The sequence below is a fragment of the Aethalodelphis obliquidens genome, unplaced genomic scaffold (assembly GCF_003676395.1).
Source record: "Aethalodelphis obliquidens isolate GAN/ISIS:26980383/991018 unplaced genomic scaffold, ASM367639v1 scaffold24, whole genome shotgun sequence".
In the NCBI taxonomy this organism is placed as follows: domain Eukaryota; kingdom Metazoa; phylum Chordata; class Mammalia; order Artiodactyla; family Delphinidae; genus Aethalodelphis; species Aethalodelphis obliquidens.
In genome coordinates, this window is record NW_020837968.1 from 16217715 (window position 1) to 16241317 (window position 23603).

Here is a 23603-nt window from a genome sequence, read left to right on the forward strand (position 1 = left end):
CACTTGTAAAACTTGAAGACTATAATCAGGATAAGAAAAGAAATGATCATACATGATCTGGTATAGACTAAGCTTTTCCAGCTAGAATAATCTGCTATTAAATCTAGAGCAAGGATCAAAAATAACAAATGTTCTTCTATGTGGTAACACTGCATAAACAACAGATAATCAATGCTTACAGAACACTTAACTACGTGCCAGGCAATGTTCTAACTTTATATGTGTCAACTCATTTAATCCTCACAATAATTCTATGATATAGGTGTTAATGTCAGTCCCATTTAGTTAGCAGAAGGTGAAAACTGGGGCACAGAAAAGTTAGGTAACTTGTCCATTATCACACAGCAGTCTGACCCTAGAGTCCATGCTTCTAACTGCCATGTCCCATTTGCCACTTTTGTAATTTAATTGTCCACAAAGCCTAAAAAGGACCTGCAGGATAATCTGCGTCTCAAGGTCCTTAACGTAAGTCCCCTTGCCATGTAACATACATGCTCACAGGCTCTGGGGATTGGAATATGGATGTCTTCGGGGAGCCATACAGGTAACTGCCTAAACCAGGATTTCTCAACCAGGTTTCCGCAGAATCCTAGGGGTGTGCTGGAGCTGTGGCTAGGAGCTCCACAAAAGAGAGTGATTAAGAAGGAATAAACGCCACCTGAACTTTGTGCACTGAGCAACGCGTGTTCACTGTGAGGGCCAGAGACTGGGCAATCCCTACAGCAACTCTATTATTGGTCTTTGAGTCTCATATGGCAATGGGCAGTAGGACCACGTTCATCTGGTTGGATCCATTTTTAGTTTTTCATGCGAGAAAGGGGCAGCCACTGGCAGCTGGTAAGCTCTACAGTGCATGGAGGAAGGCCGCCCAGTGCTGTCAGCCTCTTCTGATTTACCTGCCCTACCTCCCCAGTGTACCACCAACTGGAGCAAACATGTCCTACTGCTGTCAAAGAAAACTGGGGGGAATTATTTGATTCAATGTGGCTTCTGAAGAAGAGGTACGAGCTAGGAGAGGAGGATTCCAAACCTAAGCCTACAGATGATTCTGGTAAGGTAACAAAAACGAATCACAAGCTCCAGGGTCATTTTACTGCACTAGGGCAATAGGGGATACACCAAAGTCCACCTTGATGATGAAAACTATTTATCAATATGTTGTATTTGGACCAGTAATCCAAGTTGTCCTATTCCACAGTGCATCAACCGTAGAAGACAATTTATGAACGCAGCTATGGCTCCACAAACATAAAAAACATCACTTAACTACAAATCACAACCATTGACAAGGTGCTAATATTTTGAGGTTCTAATAGCCATTTAAAATAAACAGAGTAAAGGGAACCCTCTTACACTGTTGGTGGGAATGTAAATTGATACAGCCACTATGGAGAACAGTATGGAGATTCCTTAAAAAACTAAAAATAGAACTACCATATGACCCAGCAATCCCACTACTGGGCATATACCCTGAGAAAACCATAATTCAAGAAAAGTCATGTACCAAAATGTTCATTGCAGCTCTATTTACAATAGCCAGGAGATGGAAGCAACCTAATGTCCATCATCGGATGAATGGATAAAGAAGATGTGGCACATATATACAATGGAATATTACTCAGCCATAAAAAGAAATGAAATTGAGTTATTTGTAGTGAGGTGGATGGACCTAGAGTCTGTTATACAGAGTGAAGTAAGTCAGAAAGAGAAAAACAAATACCATATGCTAACACATATATATGGTATCTAAAACAAAAATGGTTCTGAAGAACTGAGGGGCAGAAGCAGAGGAGCAGCTGCAGTCCTCGTCCTTCACCTACAACTCCTCTGTTCCAAGGGAAGCTGATAACACTGCAGAACCTACCGTAAGGAGGCTCTCCTCACATGGACTGGTTGGTTCTCTGTAATGGGGCCAAGACACTCTGGAAGAGAGAGATTTCGGAGAACCAGACTAGGAATGGACCGCCAGCCCAGAGACCAGGAGTCTGCGTGTTAAGTCCACAGAAGAAAACAGAGGTTACATGGAAACTGAAGTCAATGAAATCCTTTAAGACCCTGTCCTCACATGATTTTTCTTCCTGGTCTATAATGAAAAATGGCATGATGGTCTTTGTTCCAAAATAGTAGTATATCATCACCTAGACAAGACTCCTAAAGAGGCAATGACTTTTTGGATAATTACTGAGAATTTTCTCTTTTGAAAACCCTGTGATTTGAGTTTGCTTATTAAGTAACTTTATTTGCTTGACGTTTTATGTGATATTGTACAGATGTTCCCATGGGTGTTGGTTCTAAAATAAGAGGTGAGTTGGTCCTTATTTTGCCTTAGTGCTTCGGAAATTAAACATCACTAACAAGGAGTATATTAATTTTTTATCCACACTTACAGCAGAGTTCAGTCAGGTGTCCAAAATGTAGACTAAGCAATATCATATATATGTGATAATACATATAATCTTGTTAGTTTTCATTGCTTTAAATTTGTAATACTTGTAACTAAACTCACATATCTAGTACTATTAACACAGATTCTCTGTCATCCAAATTTCTTTTTTTTTTAATTAATTAATTAATTTATTTAGGCTGTACCGGGTCTCAGTTGTGGCATGTGGGCTTCTTAGTTGCAGCATATGGGTTTCCTAGTTGCGGCATGCAAACTCTTAGTTGCAGCATGCATGCAGGATCTAGTTCCCCAACCAGGGATCAAACCCAGGCCCCCTGCATTGGGAGCACGGAGTCTTACCCACTGGACCACCAGGGAAATCCCTGTCATCCAATATTTTTTAAGTGCACATTTCTTTGTGCTGCTAAAGCATGATAAAAAAAAAAAGGAAAAAAAAAAAGGACATACATGATAATACTTTGCATTTAAGTAGCATTTTTTTTCTTTCAAGAAAAATACTTTAGTTATTCTGGGATAATTTTAAACACAATTTAAGATAATGATATTGTTCAAACCAGCCACAGTATTTGGTAGATAGGTAACATATTAAATGTGTCTTCAAATTCTGGCAATAGATAATCTTTGCAACTGACATTGCAGGTAGATAAAAAGTTATGGAGGGACCATTTGTTCGTTTTGAAATACTGAATTCAATTTAGAGGTAGAAATTGTGGTAAAACATTAAAATACACATACAAGTTCTCCTAGCAAGTAATTTATTGTCTAGCAGTTGAGGAAAATGGGTTCCTCTAAGCTTTCACGAAAAAGAGTTTGAAAAACTGTTAAGATGCTTGTTCGTGTTTAAAACTGCTTTAAAAGTTTGAAAAAAATCTTAGGGGCCATTATCATTTAAATAATATTGTATCTAGGTCTATGAAATTAAAATTATAGCTGATTGAAGTTGTTTGCGTACATAAAGAGTATATGTGTCACTATCACATTTTGGAAAAAAAATTAATAAACACACATCCACAAAGTCTAAAAGGAGTCAGTGGGCATGTGCTTCATGTAGAAATGCTAGTTTAAAAAGGGCAATCCATCATTCCCTACAGCAAGCAAGGGAGAGTTCCCCACAGGTGTCTGAGTTGCAAGGTTGAATTGCCAGAGTACTTTCAAGAAAGAGGAGGCCAGATGTTGCCGGGTGCTTTGAAGATGAGGGCTGCAGGAGGTAGCATACTTAACAGACATTTCATATGAACCAGTCTCTGCAAAGCTCTGAAGAAAACCCTTTAACTTCAAGTGACAGGATTCTTGGATTTAAAAGAAAAAGAATTAACTTTAAAAGGAAATCCTGAAATATTTCCACGACTGCTTGGGCTTGAGAGAGAGAAAAAATATAAATAAGTCTTACATCTTATTAAAAACCAGCCTGGAGAACAAGAGAACAAAATCAAAGAGTATTTTCCTTCCCTTTACATACTAATAAATGCCTAGGTGAGGAACACTTTCTCTGATTCCTCTGCACAGCCTGAGAACTTGAGACTTTGGGAGAAGAAAAAGAACTTGGCGAGCTGTGGTCTAACCGTACCCTTGAGATGAGATTCACCGCTGTGCTCCTAGGCATGCTCTGGATTTCCGTGAAGGAAGGATGCCCTGATAGTCATAGGAAAGCAATGAACATTTTGCTGCAATTTTCAACTTCTTATATGTGTGAGCAAGAAAAAAATTCATTTCAGCTGAAAATGAAATTCATGTTTGCTTATTTCTCAAGTTCAACTCAGAATTGAGTACTTGTGCAGGAAAACCCAAGCACAGGTTTCACACTGAAGAGGTAAATTTCATTCTTTATTTTCAGTTTCAAAAATAAACATGTTTTATGCATATTTAAGCCTATATAAGAGCTCAAAACACCAACACATTTGTATAATTTTGAACCTGCTAAGCCTATGTTTGAGTTTAATCACGTCATTCAGTAAAAAAATGTTTTTTAAAATCTTGAAAATTGTGTCTTGGCTATTTTTTATTCATATTTCTTGGGCTTATGATTTTAAGAGCTTTATATTCAGCAATGTCAATACATTTTTAGGCCATAAAAACACGTTATAAATTTATATCCTTGATTTAAATGAAATCTACCAAGCCTACCTTTAGAAGAATTAAATCCTACTTTGGCTTAATCCAATTATTTAACAAAAATTTATGATGTTTGCCGTGTGAGTTTTTTAAATTTTGAAGAGGAAAAAGATTAATATCAAAAAAGGTAAGATAATATCTACCTCCCCCCTCCCCCCATTAAAGGCTGGCTAAAAAGTCGCTTTCGGTTTTAAATGGGAAAAAACGATTCTGGGTCCTACCACATCTGCACACCATACCTTATTCCTCATCAGCCCCACAGTGGTGCTGGTTACAGACCTGTAGGCGTCTGTCAGCACGCATAAACCTGCACACTAAAAAGGGTGAATGTTGTATATGTCAGTGACACCTCAATAAACGTGACTTTCAAAAAAAGTCACAACAAACTTACAATTCAGTAACTTATATAAAAACAAAGATAAAAGTCACAACAATTCCCAGAACTATCTTGCCACCCAATGCAAACACAGCCTAGGCATAACTAAAATCTTGGATTCTCTCAGAATAACAAGGAAAATAAAACGTTTCCTGCTTTACAGTTAAGTTAAAGGTTAAATGCCATCTTGTTATTTTGATGATGTCAATGAATACAATTTTACGAGTCATTTTTTAATGACACCTATAGGTCGTGGACAATAATGACCCCAAACTAAAAACAGCTAATTAAACTACATGTACTCGTTCAAAAAAGAAATTCAGAGAATAGAAGGGTTCAGTAAGCCTTCTGTACCTCTGAAATGAAATATCACAATGCTGTATCAGTTTACACAAATCTATTCAGTTTGGGCTTACTCTTACATAGCAAATGGATTTAATTTATGGCAGAAGTTTCTTTTCAACTCAGCAACCTGAACCTCATAAAAACCTTGATCTGTATGTTTCATGGCTTACATCATCTGCTTTAAAGATCTTGTTTGCTACAGAAGTACAGCAAGTGAGCAAACAACCAAGTCAGATAGAAATTTATAGTACTGGAAGCTACGGCAATGCTAATATGTGGTTTGCAAAGGGAATAACAACTATTCATTTAGTAAAACAGCAAGATAATTTCTCTCACCATCTCAGCAATTTTGAAATTTCCTACATATATGACAAAAACAAGAAAAATACATCTCTCTTTTCATAAAGCAAGGTACATTAGGAATAATGCCCTATACCAAAGAAACATTATTAACAATAAGAGCTACCATCTACAGTAATTGTCCCAATAATCCTATCGTGTAGGTATTGTTATCTCCATTGAAAGATGATGATGATGAGAATAATCACCTCACTAATATTCAGCATGTGACAGGTACTGTGCTAAAAGCTTCATATGCTGTACCTTGTTTAGTCTTCACAGGAACCTTATGAGTAGGCATGATTATCACCCCATTTTATAAATAAAGAAATTGAGGTCAAACTGGTTTAAGAATAGGTGCAACTAGTAATGGACAGAGATTAGACTCAAGCCCAGTGTCTGTTGGTTCAAGTCTATGTTGCTCCAACTCCATAATGCCTCCTCCCCAAGGGGCATTATAAACACTGGAATATCACTATTATTACTGTAGTACTTTATTGCACTTCACAGATATCTCATTTTTTACAAATTGAACATCTGTGGTAACCCTGTGTCAAGCAAGCAAGCCAGTCTACTGGCACCATTTTTCTGACAGCATTTGTTCACTTTGTGTCTCTTTTGTCACATTTGGATAATTCTTGCAATATTTCAAACTTTTTCATTATTGTTACAGTGATCTGTGATCAGTGATCTTTGATGTTACCATTGGAACCACAGATGTGGTGGAAATAGCAAGAGAACTAGAATTAGAAGTGGAGCCGGAAGATGTGACTGAATTGCTGCCATCTCATAGAACTTTAACAGATGAGGAATTGCTTCGTACAGATGAGCAAAGAAAGTGGTTTCTTGAGATGGAATCTACTCCTGGTGAAGATGCTGTGAAGACTGTTAAAATGGCAACAAAAAATTTAGACCATTACATAGACTTAGTTGATAGACAGTGGCAAGGTTTGAGAGACTTGACTCCAATTTTGAGAGAAGTTCGGGTGAAGTGCCATTAAATAGCACTGCATGCTAGAGAGAAACTGTGAAAGGAAGAGTCAACCTAGGTGGCCAACTTCACTGTGCTCTGATTTGAAGAAGGTGCCACAGCTGCCCCAACCTTCTGCGACCACCACCCTGACCAGTCTGCAGCCATCAACGTTAGACAAAATTCTCCACCAGCAAGAAGGTTACAACTAGCTGAAGGTTCAGATGAGGGCTAGCATTTTTTTAACAATACAGTTTTTTTCTTTTCTTAATATTTGTTTATTTATTTATTTCTGGCTGTGCTGGGTCTTGGCTGTGGCACACGGGCTCCCCTCTAGTTGTGGAGCGTGGTTTCCAGAGCGTGCAGGCTCAGTAGTTGCGGTGTGTGGGCTCCAGAGCGTGTGGGCTATGTAGTTGCAGCACATGAGCTCTCTAGTTGTGGCACATGGGCTCAGTAGTTGCAGCGCGTGGGCTTAGCTGCCCCACGGCATGTGGGATCTTAGTTCCCTGACCAGGGATCGAACCCGAGTCCCCTGCGCTGGAAGGCAGTTTCTTAACCACTGGACCACCAAGGAAGTCCCAGCAATAAAGTATTTTTTTAATTAAAGTATGTACCTTGTTTTTTTAGACATAATGCTATCACACACTTAACAGACTATAGTGTACACGTAACTTTTATACGTACTGGGAAACCAATACATCTGTGTGACTTGCTTTTTGCAATACTCACTTTATTGCGGTGGTCTGGAACCAAACCTGCAGCATCTCCAAGGTCTGCCTGTACTTTTATTACCAAGAAAGTTATCAGGATAATACATAAATTGTATCTAGCTGTATTTTAAAGCTTCTGGCGTCTATTTTAAAATACATCACAATATATCAGCATAGTACACTAAAGTGAACTATTATAGTTTACCAGAAATGAAAACTGTGTCCTGTATAAGAACAGAACAGAGTAAAACAGTAATTGGGAGAGGCAAGAAATTTATCCAGGGTGGCTGCCTAGGTTACTGACAAGAGAGGGAAGATCTTCTGTAAACAAAAAAGCCTTGCCATACGTTATTTGCTTTCCTAAAACAAGATGGGAAGAAAAGGGCATTTGCTTTGTATTCATTCTCCCTGGGTCCAGTTTTTTTTTTTTTTTTAAATAAATTTATTTATTTATTTTTGGCTGTGTTGGGTCTTTGTTTCTGTGCGAGGGCTTTCTCTAGTTGCGGCGAGCGGGGGCCACTCTTCATCGCGGTGTGCGGGCCTCTCACTATCGCGGCCTCTCTTGTTGCGGAGCACAGGCTCCAGACGCGCAGGCTCAGTAGTTGTGGCTCATGGGCCCAGTTGCTCCGCGGCATGTGGCATCTTCCCAGACCAGGGCTCGAACCCGTGTCCCCTGCAGTGGCAGGCGGATTCTCAACCACTGTGCCACCAGGAGAGCCCCTGGGTCCAGTTTTAATGACCACAATTTGATTAATTAAAGAAGTACTTACAAAAGTGTACAGAAAAGAGTTAACATAGCAGGTCTGAGATTGTTACTCTTAGAAAGGCCTGAGTACAAGGTAGACCCCTGACTAGAGTCTGGGAATCTGGATTTTGGGAGGGTTCCTACTATCCCCTGATAAGAATAGTCACTGTGCCTAAGTTATTTTTTACAAACAACATGGTTTATGCTGAATTATCTGCTTTCCTTCTAGGAGTCTGGAATTTTGGTCAGTGCTAGGCAGAGGGTGTCTATGTGATCAGCCGCCAGTAACAGCTCTGGGCATGGAGTCTCTAATGTGCATCCTGCTTCCCTAGTGGACACTTCACGTGTGTCATTACAATCTGTCACTAGAGGAATCAAGCACAAGCTATGTGACTCCACTGGAAAAGGACTCTTGGAAGCTTGCACCTGGTTTCCTCCAGACTTCGCTCATGCACCTTTTCCCTTTGCTGACTTTGTTTTTGTATTCTTTCTCTGGAATAAATCACAGCTGTGAGTACAATCACATGCTGAGTCCTGTGAGTCCTCCTACTGAATCTCCAAACGCAAAGGTGGTCTTTGGAACCCCAAAACAGATAGTAAGATACTTTCAGACTATACTTATAAAACAGCTACTGCCCAAAACACGACCATTTGCTTAAGATTGGCATGAACCCTGGAGAGGTTTTACTCTCTACTAGCAAATACCAAAATAAGTTCCAAACACCTTGACCTTGTATTGAGTTAAGTAATGTATATTTTTAACAAGTGATACTCACCGGGAACTCTAGCAGGAAAGGCATCAGGAGACCCTGCTCCAGCACCACCCTCTTCTTCATCTTCTTCAAATTCCAAATTCTCTTCTTCACCGGGTGCTAAAATTCTTCTACATGCAAAAGGACAGAGAAAAGAGTGAGCTACAAAACTAAATATACTAGAGAAGCCTCACAGCTACTCATTTCCTAGGTAAGATGTTGATATAAAAAATGCTGACATAAAATGTTAATATGTTACTACTAATGATATCAGTATACCAACATTGATATAAAACATCCAGAATCTCTGAAAAACAGGTATAAAATAAGATGATAGAATAAGAAGACAAATATTGGTGCTTATTTATTTTACCTTAAGGGGACAGGCTGAACATCAAATGGGAATTCTTTATTATATGTAAGAATATTCTTTAGGACTAGAATAAAAAGAGAAAGACGTATGAATTATCTCATGAATCAAAATAAACAATTTTATTGTCAATGACTGATTTTTAGTCAATTTTACTATGCCTATTAATACTTTTTTAAAAATTCCCAAACTTATCATCATCCAGAGCCATAAACCATTGACTATCTTAGCAAAATGAAAATATCCGTACTCCAAGTACCAGTAATTTCAGAGTATTGTTAGACCTCCAAGGAGAGTTACTTCTAGAGTCTCAGAGTCCTTATGGAAAATGAACCCCAAAATAGTTCTATGTACAAAGTCCTAGGTGAGACATGGGGCACCAGAGAAGAGAGTAACTCCTCCCTGGAGTATTTAAATTAAAAGATTGGTGTCAAAGATGACCAATGAGAGGGACATGAGCATATCTTATTCTATGTCCTGATGAGACTTCCCCTCAACTCCATAAAACTGGTAAAGTTTATAGTAGTGAGGTTATAATTCTCATACGTATTTTACCATAGTTTATTACAAATGTGTAATATATACATACATATATGTGCATATATTCTTACATACACACACACACAAACACAAAGAGGGATTTATCCTCAAGAGAAGTCTTCAAACAACATGGTACCACCTCCTGTATTATGGTTGTGGTCAATGACTATATCCTGGCATGTAAACTTAAAGAGAGGTGCTATATGTAACTTAGTGCTTCATATCTGGTCTTATGGATTCCCAGTAACTACCTGCAACTATATGAAGGTGAAGTAATAGCATTAATTGGGCAACCCAAAATATTTCTATGATTTTATACTCAACTTATTCAGTCTCTCTAAGTTTGGAGTCCTGCAGTTGAGAGCTAAAATAGGTATGGATGTTGTCATCCCCAAAAAGGAAATCCCTGTGTACAGGTTGCAATTATATGCCTTACTCCAATCGGAGTTGGATGTGTTTATCAGACTTCTTCTAACATATGCACTCCTACTAAGCCCTTCGGGGAGAGAAGTCTGAGACTTGGGTCTAGATTCTCACTCATTCTTATTCTCGCTCCCTCTCCAACTCTTACCCTCATTCTTCCTCTCTTTTTCTTATCCTCAACAAACGTGCACTGAGTGCTAAAGATATGGCAGTGATAGAGACAGAGGGTTCTTGCCCTCATATGTGGATCTTAGACCCTAGTCAGGAAAAGCAGACAATAATAAGGCAACAAATAAACAAGATAATGTTAAGACTGCAATTAGTGTAATGAAGGACACAGAGGATGCTTGTGTACATGGAATAGAGGGATAACTTCAGCTGAGGTGAACAGGGCAGGCCTCTCAAACCTGAATTACTAGAAGACATTTGAGCCATGAGCTGGATGAGAGGAAATGTCCACAAGTAGCTCTGGGGCAAGGGCTCTCCAAGAATTAGAGAACAAGCTAGAGCAACAACAAAGGCTCTGGGGCAGGAGCTTGTTCAAGGAGTAGAATGGACTGTAGAGCTAAAGTCTGATAAGCAAGGGGGAAGTAGCAAAAGCTCTGAAATCAGATCTTAGCCCTACAAGGATGTTAATGACTTGAGCATTCACATAACTACTCTGAATCTCCGTTTCCCCAGTTCTATCCTTCCCAGACTGCTGAGAAAATTAAATTAAATAACACAGTATATGACATTGCATGGGAACATTTAAAGTACCATAAAAGTATAAGTCTACATTATTATATGGTAATTTATTTCTCCATAGTTTTCCCTATCTGGCTGACTAGAATCCTATTGTTTCAGATCTCACTAAGAAGGACTATTTTTAAAATTATAAGACTATCCTCTCTAAACTTGGTGCATGAATGCTCCTTGTAAGCTATTCATTCAACTCAAATATCAATTAATTCATCAGTCCCCAACCTTTTTGGCATCAGGGACCGGTTTCATGGAAGACAATTTTTCCACAGACCGTGGGTGAGGGAGGGGGGATGGTTCAGGTGGTAATGCGAGCGATGGGGAGCGACGGGGAGCGATGGGAAGCGGCAGATGAAGCCTCGCTCCCTCACCGCTGGCCACTCACGTCCTGCTGTGAAGCCCGGTTCCTCACAGGCCGCAGATCAATACTGGTCTGCGGCCCAGGGGTTGGGGACCCCTGAATTAATCACTTACACAGTATTATGCTAGATACTGAGAACAGGGAATGGGTGACAAAAAAAAAAAAGATCATGTATATCCATATCAGAAATGATCACATTTTAATAATAAAAAGGAAAAATCAAACCTTAAAATATGTACAGAACAACATCAGTGAAAAAGTTGAAAATCATATTAGTCATTAAGAATATCTTAAATTTGTATTATAATAGAAGAATTAAACAGTATTTTCTTTCCTTAGGCATCAATGCTTTGAAAAGGAAATGTCTGTTTTGCAGTAATAGCCTCTCCTTTATTTTGTATTTATAAGTATAGAGTATATCAGATATTTAATTTGTGTGAATAACTTTGGGAGAAAAATAACAGCTCCTTTCTCCCTTTCTGTAAATGTAGGATAGGTTTCCATTTTCACCAACTATGGAATAACAGGGATTCTAACGTCCTTTTAAAATAGGGTTCTACATAAATTTTACATAGGATTTTTCTTCTGACACTAATATTGATATTTTAGGAGAATTTAGAGAAGAGAGAAGCAAGTTTATAATTCCATGGAAGGTATTATCATGAGCATGGAGTCTACCACCATTGGGGACTAACTGGCTCATCCAGTAGAAATCACACACACAGGCCCACCCTCTACTGGTAAGAACTCAGCATTCTCAGCCTGCTGTCATGGAGCAGGCCCTGCAACCTCCTGAAGCTGACACTCTAAAAATCTCACAGACACACACCCCAGATGTATTCTTCTTTTGTGGCTGACATTTTTCATTTTTGTGGTAGGCAAAAATGAGCAAGTGCTTCCCATCTGAAAGGTTATTTTTTTAATTATGTGAGAAGATTCCCTGAAGACATTCAACCTAAAAATCTGCCGAGTTCATACTATAGGCAGAGCGTTGAATGAGGCTCTGTGGGGAAAATACAGAGGCTATTCACAATCTTGAGGAGAGAAATAAATATAAGTGAGAAAAATACAGGGAAGACTACAATGGGGGCTATAAAAAGTGCTCCTAGAAAGGACATGAAGTAGAGTTTAATTATGGCTAGGGAAAGCACGGAAAGCTTTCAGAGAAAGGTGGGATTTCTTCGGGGCCTTCAAAGATGAATTAATGGAAGGGAACTTCACAGTTTATGGGGTTGTCACGGGGGAACAAGTTTGAGTAAGAAGTAGTCTGCTACTAAGGATTAACGTAAGAAAATCAAAAATCAAGTAACTAGTACTTTCAAGATCTTAGTTTTAGTATGAATTTCAGACAGGATTATATTTTTAAAACTTTGAAGGAAAAATACATTAGCAAAATAAACCAACTAGGACTAACATGTTGAAAGACACAGTCATTCATTAATTTTCCTTTCCTTAACATTCTTAGAAGAGGCAGAGGTCAGCTTGACTAAGAACACTGAATCTGAAATATAGTCAATCACCAATTTATAGAAAATGTTTAATTCTGATAAAATAATTAACTCATAACAAGTGCCTAGATTTTATAAATTCAAAATTAATTACAGAGTATATCCTACTGAGATACAATATACACATTTATGTTCCTTTTAGAGGCAACAGCAAATTAAAATCATCTAAAAAAAATAATAAGTACCAGGAAGGGAGAAGTCCAAATGAGAAGCACTATATAAATTCAAACTATAACAAAATGAATCCCAATAATACTCTTTCCATTCCCACACCAAATCTTAAAAAAAAACAAAAACAAATAAACAAAGTAGAAGACTAATGCAGATTTTAGTCCAATCTTCCACTAAGATATGGGCCAAAAATCTCTCAGGAACTTGACCTGAAGAACCATGATATTTAGGGTTGATGCCAATACTGCACCATTCCAAGTATTAATAACAGAGTGCAGTGGTAGGAATGCAGGCTTTGAGATCACTTAGAACCCTGGTCAAAATCCGGTTCTGGCATTTACAAGCTGTAAGATCACGGGCAAGTGTCAGTAAGCAAAATGCCGTTGAGACGATTTATCTGAGTGCTTGGCATACTGCTGCTACTCGAAAAAATGGCAACCGTTATTACCAACGAGAAAGTCTATGAGGCCATAGGAGGAATAACTGAGCGAGTCTATGGAAAGAGATAATAAACATCTGAGTATAAGCGTTTACAAACTTTACAGTCACCCTATATACCTAACAGGTTCTTAAGTTTTATTTGGAAACAAACTGAAAAGAAATGGAAAATAGTGACTAGGTAAGGATCCCAAATCCAAATTATTCTTATCATTTAAAAGTGAACGTTATGATTTTCTTTAGAAACATTATACGACTCAGACATCCCAACTGCAGCTGAAATCTTTTTTTTAAAGCCATCAATGTGCTTTTCTTAAAATAATCTTATATATAGCCAGTTGCAAAAGACCATACATTATATGATTCCATTTATACGAAATGTTCAGAACAGGCAAATTTATAGAGACAAAAAGTAGATTAGTGGTTGCCTAGGGCTGGGAATTGGGGGAAGCTGGAGGGAAATGACTGAATGCTAACGGATAAAGGGTTTCTTTATGGGGTGATAAAAATGTCCTAAAATTGACTGTGGTGATATTCAATACTTGTGCCCTTGCTTATATTTCAAACATTTCCTCTAAGAGAACATTCATTTGAACCAGCAAAAAAGCTTCATCTAGCAGCAACCTAACCACCAAAATATTTGAAGGAATTGTTTACCTCAAAAAAACTTTCAGGAAGGAAAACGAGGACAACAAGGAAGTATTTTATAGAGCAGATCAAACAGCTGGACTGCAGTTTTCAGTGACATGCTGTATAAATAGGCATCAATGACTATAACTTTATATTCTCCAGTAGACTCTACTGTAAATGTTTACCAAAGTAATTTAATTATAGTCTTATTAAAGAGATTAAAACAAAATAAAGGCTAAAACAGATAGATGAGGTATGACATAGAATCAAATAATTTTTCATATTCTATAATGAAAGTGAACCAAAGAATAATTACTATAAATATTATAGGAATTATAAAAGCACAAAAAAATTACATAGGACTAGATATTAACAGAAATGACTCAAATCAGCATTCTGCTAAATAACCTTAATATCCATAACAGCTCAAATATTTTTCTAAAGGAGTATCACTAAAAAATATAAAACAAAACTTACTTGGTTCTAGCTTCTTCAGATCCTCCAGTTTAAATTCTTCTTGGGACTGTGTGGACTGAATTTAAAACATGTGCATTACATATTTTTATTACAAAGATTTCACTGCACCCTATGTCTTTTAAGTGGTTGACGACATATTCAAAAAGTAGCCAAAATAAATGAATCTATTTCTTGCTTTCAGGGTAAAAAAAAAAAAAAATTCCAAACTGGTTTTTGTTTTTGTGTTTTTTGGAACATTCAGGCTAAAAATAACAGAAAAAAATTGAAGTCATATCTTTTATTTTTACAGTTTATATAATATGAACTAAATCTTTTAATATGAGTTTAACCCATGAATTCTTACTGTTATAAAGCCTTTGTGAGACGATACTGCTTTTGGCATGAATGCTAATATTTTATCAGAATAGTTCACAATAATTTCTTTTCCTTATATTAAAAAGTTGGAGGGGGGGAACCTATTTACCTGTAAAGCTGCACTTCGTAATTCCAAGCATGTTGCAATTTTGCCTATGGTTTTCTGAAGGAAAAAGAAAAAGCTATAAATACCAAATATATCATAACTGTTAGCTGTCCAAATCATCAAGTTAATTTTCATTGGTAAGCAATCTATAATTTTAAAAAATAAGTTAAATTTTACTTCTTTTAGCATCTTGCAGACTTTGGAGATGAGAAACAGGAGGTAAAGGACTGGGATCGGGCAGAGAAGGTGAGTATATATTCGCTCCTAACCTAATGTGCCACAACCAATTTTAAATCAAGTTTGCTTTGATGATAGCTTTAGATGTGATTTAAAGGGCAATGAAAAGGACTTCAAGCATCTTCCCTCCTAAGCTTTACCTTTTCTTCTTCTCCATAAAGTCTGATATTCACTAAAAGACTTAAAAACAAAAATATCTGAAAGTTAGCACAGTGGTATAATTTAATTTTGACTCAAATCCAATCTTGACTTGTTCAATTAAATATATCAACAATACTAAGCAGAATCAATACTTGTGATAAATGGTGGTAAATTTTACAGTCAGATCTGAGCTATAAAATGGATACAAGTGATAAGGTGTAGTCCCTGTCTTTAATAAGCTCATGTTTCTATTATATAAGACATTCAGAATCACTGTAACATAAAGCAGAGGCACTTGATTCTACAGGGCTTCAGCGAACTAAGCGGTAATATGTCCTGGAGAAACAGGACAAGAATCGGAATTAGGATTCAAGCCCCAGTGACTGGGAGGATTTCTAAAACTAACGTACTAGGAAAACTGTCATGGTTCATTTGTCTGAAGTCCCAAACTGAAGCAGGGGGAGAAAGGTTTGAAATGTGAAATGCGTGTGTTGGGGGAGGGAGGTCATTATAAAGGGGACCTTCTAGGACCAGCTGCAAAATCTGTTATTACTTTAGCAATAAATCATACAGATAGTTTCTGGACAGAAGAATGACTATCAGATTTGCCCTTTAAGAAGACCGCTGTGTGGGCTTCCCTGGTGGCGCAGTGGTTGAGAGTCTGCCTGCCGATGCAGGGGACACGGGTTCGTGCCCTGGTCTGGGAGGATCCCATGTGCCGCGGAGCGGCTGGGCCCGTGAGAGGCCCGCGTACCGCAAAACAAAACAAAACAAAGAAGACTGTTGTGATAACAGTATCCATAGGGTGAAGGAGAAAAGGGAAAAGAATAAAGGTAAGATCAATCAGGTTATTTCAACTATCCATGTAAACAGTAATCAGAACAAGAACATGAATGACTAGGGTTGAAATGAAAAGGAGGAGACCCATAGAACAAATATGTGCACGAGCAGGCAGCAGCTGAATTATGCCCATCAAGACTTTTAAATCCTTCCTAATAAAAAGGAATAAATCCTGACAATAAAAGTGAATATATATGTACAATATTTGCGATGCCTTCACAAAAAAAATATTCTGGAAAAGAAAAGGATGTTTTTCTATACATACTGACGACCTGCAAAAGTTTAGTCAATTAGATTTGGTGGTTTTCTCTTTCATCAATTTTCTTTGGAAGATAAATGAGGAGCAAAGAGGAGTAACAACTATCGTCCTGGTACCTGGCACCCAGGCTAGATGGCACTACGCAATTATCATGTGGACCATAAACAGCTGGGATAGTTCACAAAATAAAACACTAATTCTACAAATAACAAATGCTAGAGAGGGTGTGGAGAAAAGGGGACCCTCCTACACTGTTGGTAGGAATGTAAATTGGTGCAGCCACTATGGCAAACAGTATGGAGGTTCCTTAAAAAACTAAAAATAGGGTTGCCATATGATCCAGCAATCCCACCCCTAGGCATATATCTGGAGAAAACTATAATTAGAAAAGATACATGCACCCCAATGTTCACAGCAGCACTATTCACAATAGCCAAGACACAGAAGCAAGGTAAATAAATGTCCATCAACAGATGAATGGATAAAGAAGATGTGGTATATGTATATACAATGGAATACTCCTCAGCCATAAAAAAGAATGAAATAATGCCATTTGCAGCAATATGGATGGGCCTAGAGATTATCATACTAAGTGAAGTAAGTCAGAAAGAGAAAGACAAACACCATATGATATCACTTATGGAATCTAAAATATGACACAAATGAACTTATTTATGAAACAGAAACAGACTCACAGACATAGAAAACAAACTTATGGTTACCAAAGGTGAAAGGGGGAAGGATAAATTAGGAGCTGGGGATTAGCAGACACAAAGTACTATATGTAAAACAGATAAACAATAAGGTCCTACTGTATAGCACAGGGAACTATATTCAGTATCCTGTTATAAACCATAATGGGAAAGAATATGAAAAAGAATATGTATAACTGAATCACTTTGCTATACACCAGAAGCTAACACAGCATTGTAAATCAAGTATACTTCAATAAAAAAATTTTTTTAATTTAAAAATATATAAATAAATAAACCACGACTGAGCAAAAGACATGACTCTTGGTCAAGGAACAAGCAACAATATTTAACTACCTCCACAATCTTTAAAAATTTCTTTTAATCTTAATATAAAAGTTTAGAAAACGTCAAATTTTATTTTGAAATTTTACATTTAAATATTATATTTAATAGAACTGCTGCAAAAGGAATCCAGATACTCACAGATTTATTTACCCTCTGAAAGAGCTGTTGTGGAGGAACCAGCAACAATCTTTTCTACATAAAATCTAATAACCTCAGATTATTGTTCATATATATCACTCAAATCTGACAAAACTAGTAAATAATTTTAAATATAAATATAATTATATAGTAATAGTAATAGCTAACAACTATTGAGCAGTTACTAAATGACAGACTCTGCTAAGTGATTTACACACATTACGTCATTTAATCCTGACTACAACCCTATGAGTTAGATACAACTATTTTATAGATGTGAAAACAGAAGACAGGTTAAGCAACTTGCCCTGGACATCAGTGTATTCTATACAATAGCAATATATACAACAAAGTAATACACTTATTTTAATACCATTTGGCCATACTTTTTATGTTCTTTAAAAAATGGTTTTGAAAAAGGGTTGTCTGTATTAAGGGACACGTACCAGTGAGTAAGTCTTTAAAAATACTAGTTAACTCCTTTTCCTTCTTTACTATACAATCCATCTGATTTGATGTTTTTAACATTTAAGGTAAAATGTAGTTTAACAACTATAAGTCCACTAATAATCTATTTTAAATTTAAATATTTCTTCATGTTAAGCAGAAGCAACAGTTTTTTACAAAGAATCTACTGAACTATGGCAAAATACCAATAAGCATTATTCATAACTATTTTAAGGGACCACACCCAACATCAGTATTAAAAAAGGAGTGAAACACTATCATTTTCAGCTGTAGCAAAACATGCAGCATTTATTGATGTCAAAATCAAGTGCTTGCTACTGTAATTATTTCAACTTTCTTAGAAAGAAATGGTTCAGAAAAATTATTAAGAAGCACAAAGTCATATGTGTCAGAATATAAATATTGACTATTAACTAATACACATTAAGACTAAGCACTCAAAGTGAAGTTTAATTTTAGAAAGATTTAAATAATTAGCACTTCATTCAAATTAACTGCTTATACCTACTGTGGTATAGAAATGGAAAATGTCATTTTCAGAATACTGGCTACTTTACTTTGTCACTTGCTAGGGAAATGGACAACTCAAAAAGAGCGGTGAAAGGAAAAGATGAAATAGAAATATACAAATAAAGAGCAAAAGTAATTTTGCTAAAACATATCAAGGAAAAATAGGTTGAAAAAATACACATTGTTAAAGTAGTAGAGTCTCAATCCAGACTTAATTTTTTACATTTAGACAGCCAGCCGTCTACTCTTTAGATGGCGGGGGTGGGGAGGAAAGAAAGGAAGAGAGGGAGGCGGCAGTGGAAAGTGGGGACCTATAAAATGTAAAACAAGCATATAGTGCTGGAATTCTCATTACCACTAAATTTGATTCAAAACAGGGAAAAACTTTCTAAGCATCATGAGACAGGATGTTCTAGTCTGTCCAGAAACTTACATGAGAAAATCTACTACACCAAAGCAGGGAATTCAACGGAATGAAAGCTTTTGGCAGCTCTTTTTTGGCTACTAAACCCTGTTGTTATAATGACAAAACTATTAAGAAATGAAATGAAAGCTATGTCAACTGATCATGAGGGAACATCAAATAAGAATTATAAACTTGCTTTTTTTTCCACCAGAAATCTTTGAGAATATTTTGAATAGAAAAGCCATATGAAGATTTTTTACCATCAACTAATAAACTTTAGAGAGATCAGTAGCTCTGCTTTAGAGTTCTTCAGATTTAAAATAAATATTGTGAAGATATATATGTTATTCTCTAAAAAAATAGGATTCCTCTAATCTTAAAATAATAATCATATACAAATAAATATCAATAACTTAAGATCTAACAAAGCATTTATTCATCAAATATTTTTGAAATCTTACTGTGAACAGTAAAAAGCTTCATAAAGAAAGCACTTTAGAAATATAGTGGTTTTCAAAAATCTTCTTTCAAAGTTCCACAAATTATTAAATGGTTGGCATAATTCTAAAACTTGTCACTGCTACAAAAACATTTAAAATAGTACAAGCATAAAGAATATAATTCCAAATAGAAAACATATAGAACAATTTTGCTTAGAATACTGTAAGGAACATTCTCCATTTTCCTCTTTTAAGGAAAACACAATCAAATTTCTTCTCCTTTGGCTTACATGCCAGGTCTGGCATTCAATTAATTTTGCAGACCTAACAGTTGGTTTCAAAATTTCCCATAACATGTTCTTTAGATCCAATGAAATATTATAAAGGGAGGAGGAGGGAGACTTTCAAAAGCCAACAAATCTGAGAAATACTCCATTACACAAACTCTTTAAAACTCCAACATACACATTAACATACTAAAAGCCCTGACAAGTCACAAACTCTGTTCATATAACATCTATTAATTTTTCAGAGTCAATGTTCTCCAGATAATGTCTGGGAAATCTTTGTTTTTCTAATCATTTATTAACTCAGAGCCTCTAAGTTTTTCCTTATGTGACATTGAAATAAGGCCTACTATGTCAATATGAGGTTTCTGGCCCATTGTGAATGTTTCACCTGTATTTTTAAAGAAAATTTTTTTAAAGAATTTGTATGCATACGACTTGCCTTATATTCATAATGTAGTACAGAGTGATTTGGGGGCCCTTCTCCAAGCCCAAGGAATAGGGAGGCAGGCACAACCTCTCTCTGTAGTCACTACTGGCAGCCACATTTGCCTCCTAAGCAGGTTTATAAATAATAAATACCTCAGAAATCAGGCCTCGAGGAGGGGAGGAGGAACAGACTACCTCAAAGGTAGAGGTCATTTGAAGATTTAGGGATACGTTTCAAGATCCTTTAGGGTTATCTAATCCCTCATTTCATACATAAGGAAATTAAGGCCCAGAGACAGAGACTGGATTCAAGACCAAGTCTTCTGACTCCAGATCTCAGGCTCATTCCTTTAGGTCATGGTGCCTCCTGGGCCTTGTGGAGGGTGAGATCTGTGTAAGCTGAAAAAAGACAGCAGCCGGGTGCCTACTAAGAACAGCTATAAATTAAAGATTGAATACACAGCACTGTCAAACACTCCAGCTTCATCCTTAGAAAGTTAAAGAAAATTAAGAAAAAGCTAATTTTTTCTGGTTAGTCTAATCATCAGAATACGACAAAGCTCATTTCTTGATGACATTTTTAAAAACTTTAGTATGTTTTAGGTCAAATCAGTTTATATTTGAGATCGTGTTGCTCATAGAACCTATACCTAAGCAACAGATGTTGGAGACAAGGCAAACAGGTGATTAAAATATGGCTGTCATTAAACTTTTTAATTTCCTAAGCTTTCATTTTGTTTCCATAGTCATAACACACTTTGTTAGCTGTTAATTTACATACTCAGATATTTGAGATTGTTTCAAAACATAGATGTTTAAACTCTCAATTCTGTGATGCCAGCTGATCACTTCCTTAGCAATTCGTAGACAGATTTCACAAATCTTAGAGGTGATAAAGCATATAGTCCTTCTTCCTTTCCTTTTGCAAACCGGACAATTCCTCTGTGGTAATTATTTTCCAGGGCTAAAATCCTAAGTTTCCTAAATCTATTGTGGATATTAGCAATTATTAAGGAAAAAAGAAAAATATACTTTAAAATTTTAGAACTTCTATTACCTTTTAAAGTACAAAATAAAGATACACTAGATGACACAGACCCAAAAATGTTTTATTAGGTTTTTTTTTGAATTTTATCTTATTTATCTTTTTGTACAGCAGGTTCTTTTTTTTTTTGATTTTTATTTATTTTTTTACACAGCAGGTTCTTACTAGTTATACATTTTATACATATTAGTGTATACATGTCAATTCCAATCTCCCAATTCGTCCCACCACCACTGCCCCTGCCACTTTCCCCATGTGGTGTCCACACGTTTGTTCTCTACATCTGTGTCTCTATTTCTGCCCTGCAAACCGGTTCAACAGACCCCAAATATTTTTAAAATGCAAACATACTAACTTGTGTAAGAAATATGACTGACCTTAATTTTTGGTGTTTTTTTCTTTTCAAAGACTTATAAAGATGAATCAAATGAATACAGGCCTAAGGACTAAAACCAATCTGTTTAGGCTTACTTAAAGAGTGTGCAAAGAATCACTCCCACTCCCACTCCTTGTACAAAAAGAGAATAAAAGCAAATTAAGTCACCATAGTTTTTACAATGTCTTAAGAAATGGGAGGAAAACTGACATGAATTTTTTCATTATCTACGAGATTAAAATTTAACTTAACATTAGATACCTTGAGCCAGGAAAAATAAGAATTGTTTCCTCCCATTTCTTCTCACTGTTTTACAATAAGGCTTCTTAAAATATCCCATTTTTCACAATCTCTAGCAGTACAGGGAATCAATTTGATTCATTAAAATTTTAATTCAAGGAGAAAGAGCACCCTTGAAACATTTTGCAACTTTATGCATTTATTTTGTTGATGGATTCTTATGCTAAATTCTTGACTTGAACTAATTATTTTTCAGTGGTGGCTTTTTTTGTTTTTCGCTTGTTTTGTTTGTTTTCAGAGGAGGTGGAGAAGGAGGTAAGGAAGTTCTGAGTTAAGTAAGTACTGAGGTGGGATGCAATTACTCACAATCAAACTCCAGTCTCTGGTACCCCTTCCTTCCCAACCAAAGTGTGGATGGTCTCCACTAAATGTCTAAATGGCTGAGTAAAGAAATTCACTAAGTGAGAAATTCATTACATGGTAAATCATGTGGTATCTCTAAAGTAATTACTTAATGTTCAGCGAAGCATAATCAGTATCATTCTTTGTACTTAAGTATAACAGTTTTTGTTGTTTGTTTTTGCTTAATGGACTCAAGACAGAACCCTTTTCATTTGGAATCTGATGTATCTAGAGATTATTTTACGGTACCTTTTGTTCTTCTGTGAACTCAGAATTATTGTGTTGAGCTTGGGCCTCTTTTTGTAGGTGTCTTGCTAATCTGTAAGAAGAAAAAAACATTCTTTAAAATTGAAGGAAAGCAAACTATTTCAAGTGAAACATGGTAAAATAATTTAATTCTTAAAAAAGAGTGAAGTACAATAACACTTTTCTTCTGTTTTCAAAGTATAAATCTACATTATCTTTAGAATCTAACTCTTTATACAATGACAATGGAAATAAGATACTTTTCATACCATTTCACTGGGACAAATTTCAGCTCGAGACAGCAAAAACAGAATCATAGAGGTGGAAAGAATCTCAAATGACATCGAATTCAACTTTCCTTAGTACACACGAATTTTTTCTACAACAAGCCAAGAGCAGTTGTCCAGATTCAGCTTAAACACTTTCAGTGAGCACCAATTAATAGTACCAGCCAGAGGTACTTTATCAGTCTATCATTAATTTGCTGATAAGATTAGTTCAAATTACAGCCATGACAAAGTGATGATACTCTATCAAATTATACTTTTGAACGTATTTTTCATGGCAAATAAAGAAAATCCTCTACCAATCAGACATGGAAATCACTGTTTGCTCAGTTATCATCATCCTTAAAAACAGCAGCTAGGCCTCGGATGAGTTTTCAAGGATGGATCTGTGTTACAAGTCTAAGCTCAACTCTTACAGCTAAACAATAAAAAGAAAAATAACTCAATTTAAAAATGAGTAAAAGGTTTGATTGAACAGACATTTCTCCAAAGAATATATAAAAATGGCCAATAAGTACATGAATATCATCTCATTAGTTATTAGGGACATACAAATTAAAACCACGATGACATACAACTTCACACCCACCAGGATGGGTATAATTTTTAAAAAGAGGGAGAAAAAGTACAATGGGTATTGGCAAGGATGTGGAAATTGGAACCCTACCACTGGAACTGATGGTAGGAATGTAAAATGGTACAGTCACTGTGGAAAACAGTTTGGCAGTTCCTTAAAAAGTTAAGCACAGGGGGCTTCCCTGATGGCGCAGTGGTTGAGAGTCCACCTGCCGATGCAGGGGACACGGGTTCGTGCCCGATCCGGGAAGATCCCACATGCCGCGGAGCGGCTAGGCCCCTGAGCCATGGCCACTGAGCCTGCGCGTCCGGAGCCTGTGCTCCAGAACGGGAGAGGCCACAACAGCGAGAGGCCCGCGTACCG

General features: G+C 36.6%; 1 protein-coding gene across 6 annotated transcripts in view; it reads right to left on the bottom strand.

Moving 5' to 3' along the window:
• Positions 1-23603, bottom strand: part of AIDA (axin interactor, dorsalization associated) — a 44177-nt gene that overhangs the window by 12146 nt on the left and 8428 nt on the right. For all 6 annotated transcript variants that reach the window (XR_003436134.1, XM_027122254.1, XM_027122252.1 and 3 more), the window contains exons 2-6: positions 22380-22449; positions 14876-14929; positions 14413-14467; positions 9127-9190; positions 8778-8884 (exon numbers count right to left, since the gene is read on the bottom strand). Coding sequence is in view for 5 of the 6 variants with exons in the window: in XM_027122254.1 (XP_026978055.1) it covers positions 8778-8884; positions 9127-9190; positions 14413-14467; positions 14876-14929; positions 22380-22449 (350 nt within the window). In the remaining variant the exon portion in view is untranslated. The remainder of the gene's footprint in view (positions 1-8777; positions 8885-9126; positions 9191-14412; positions 14468-14875; positions 14930-22379; positions 22450-23603) is intronic.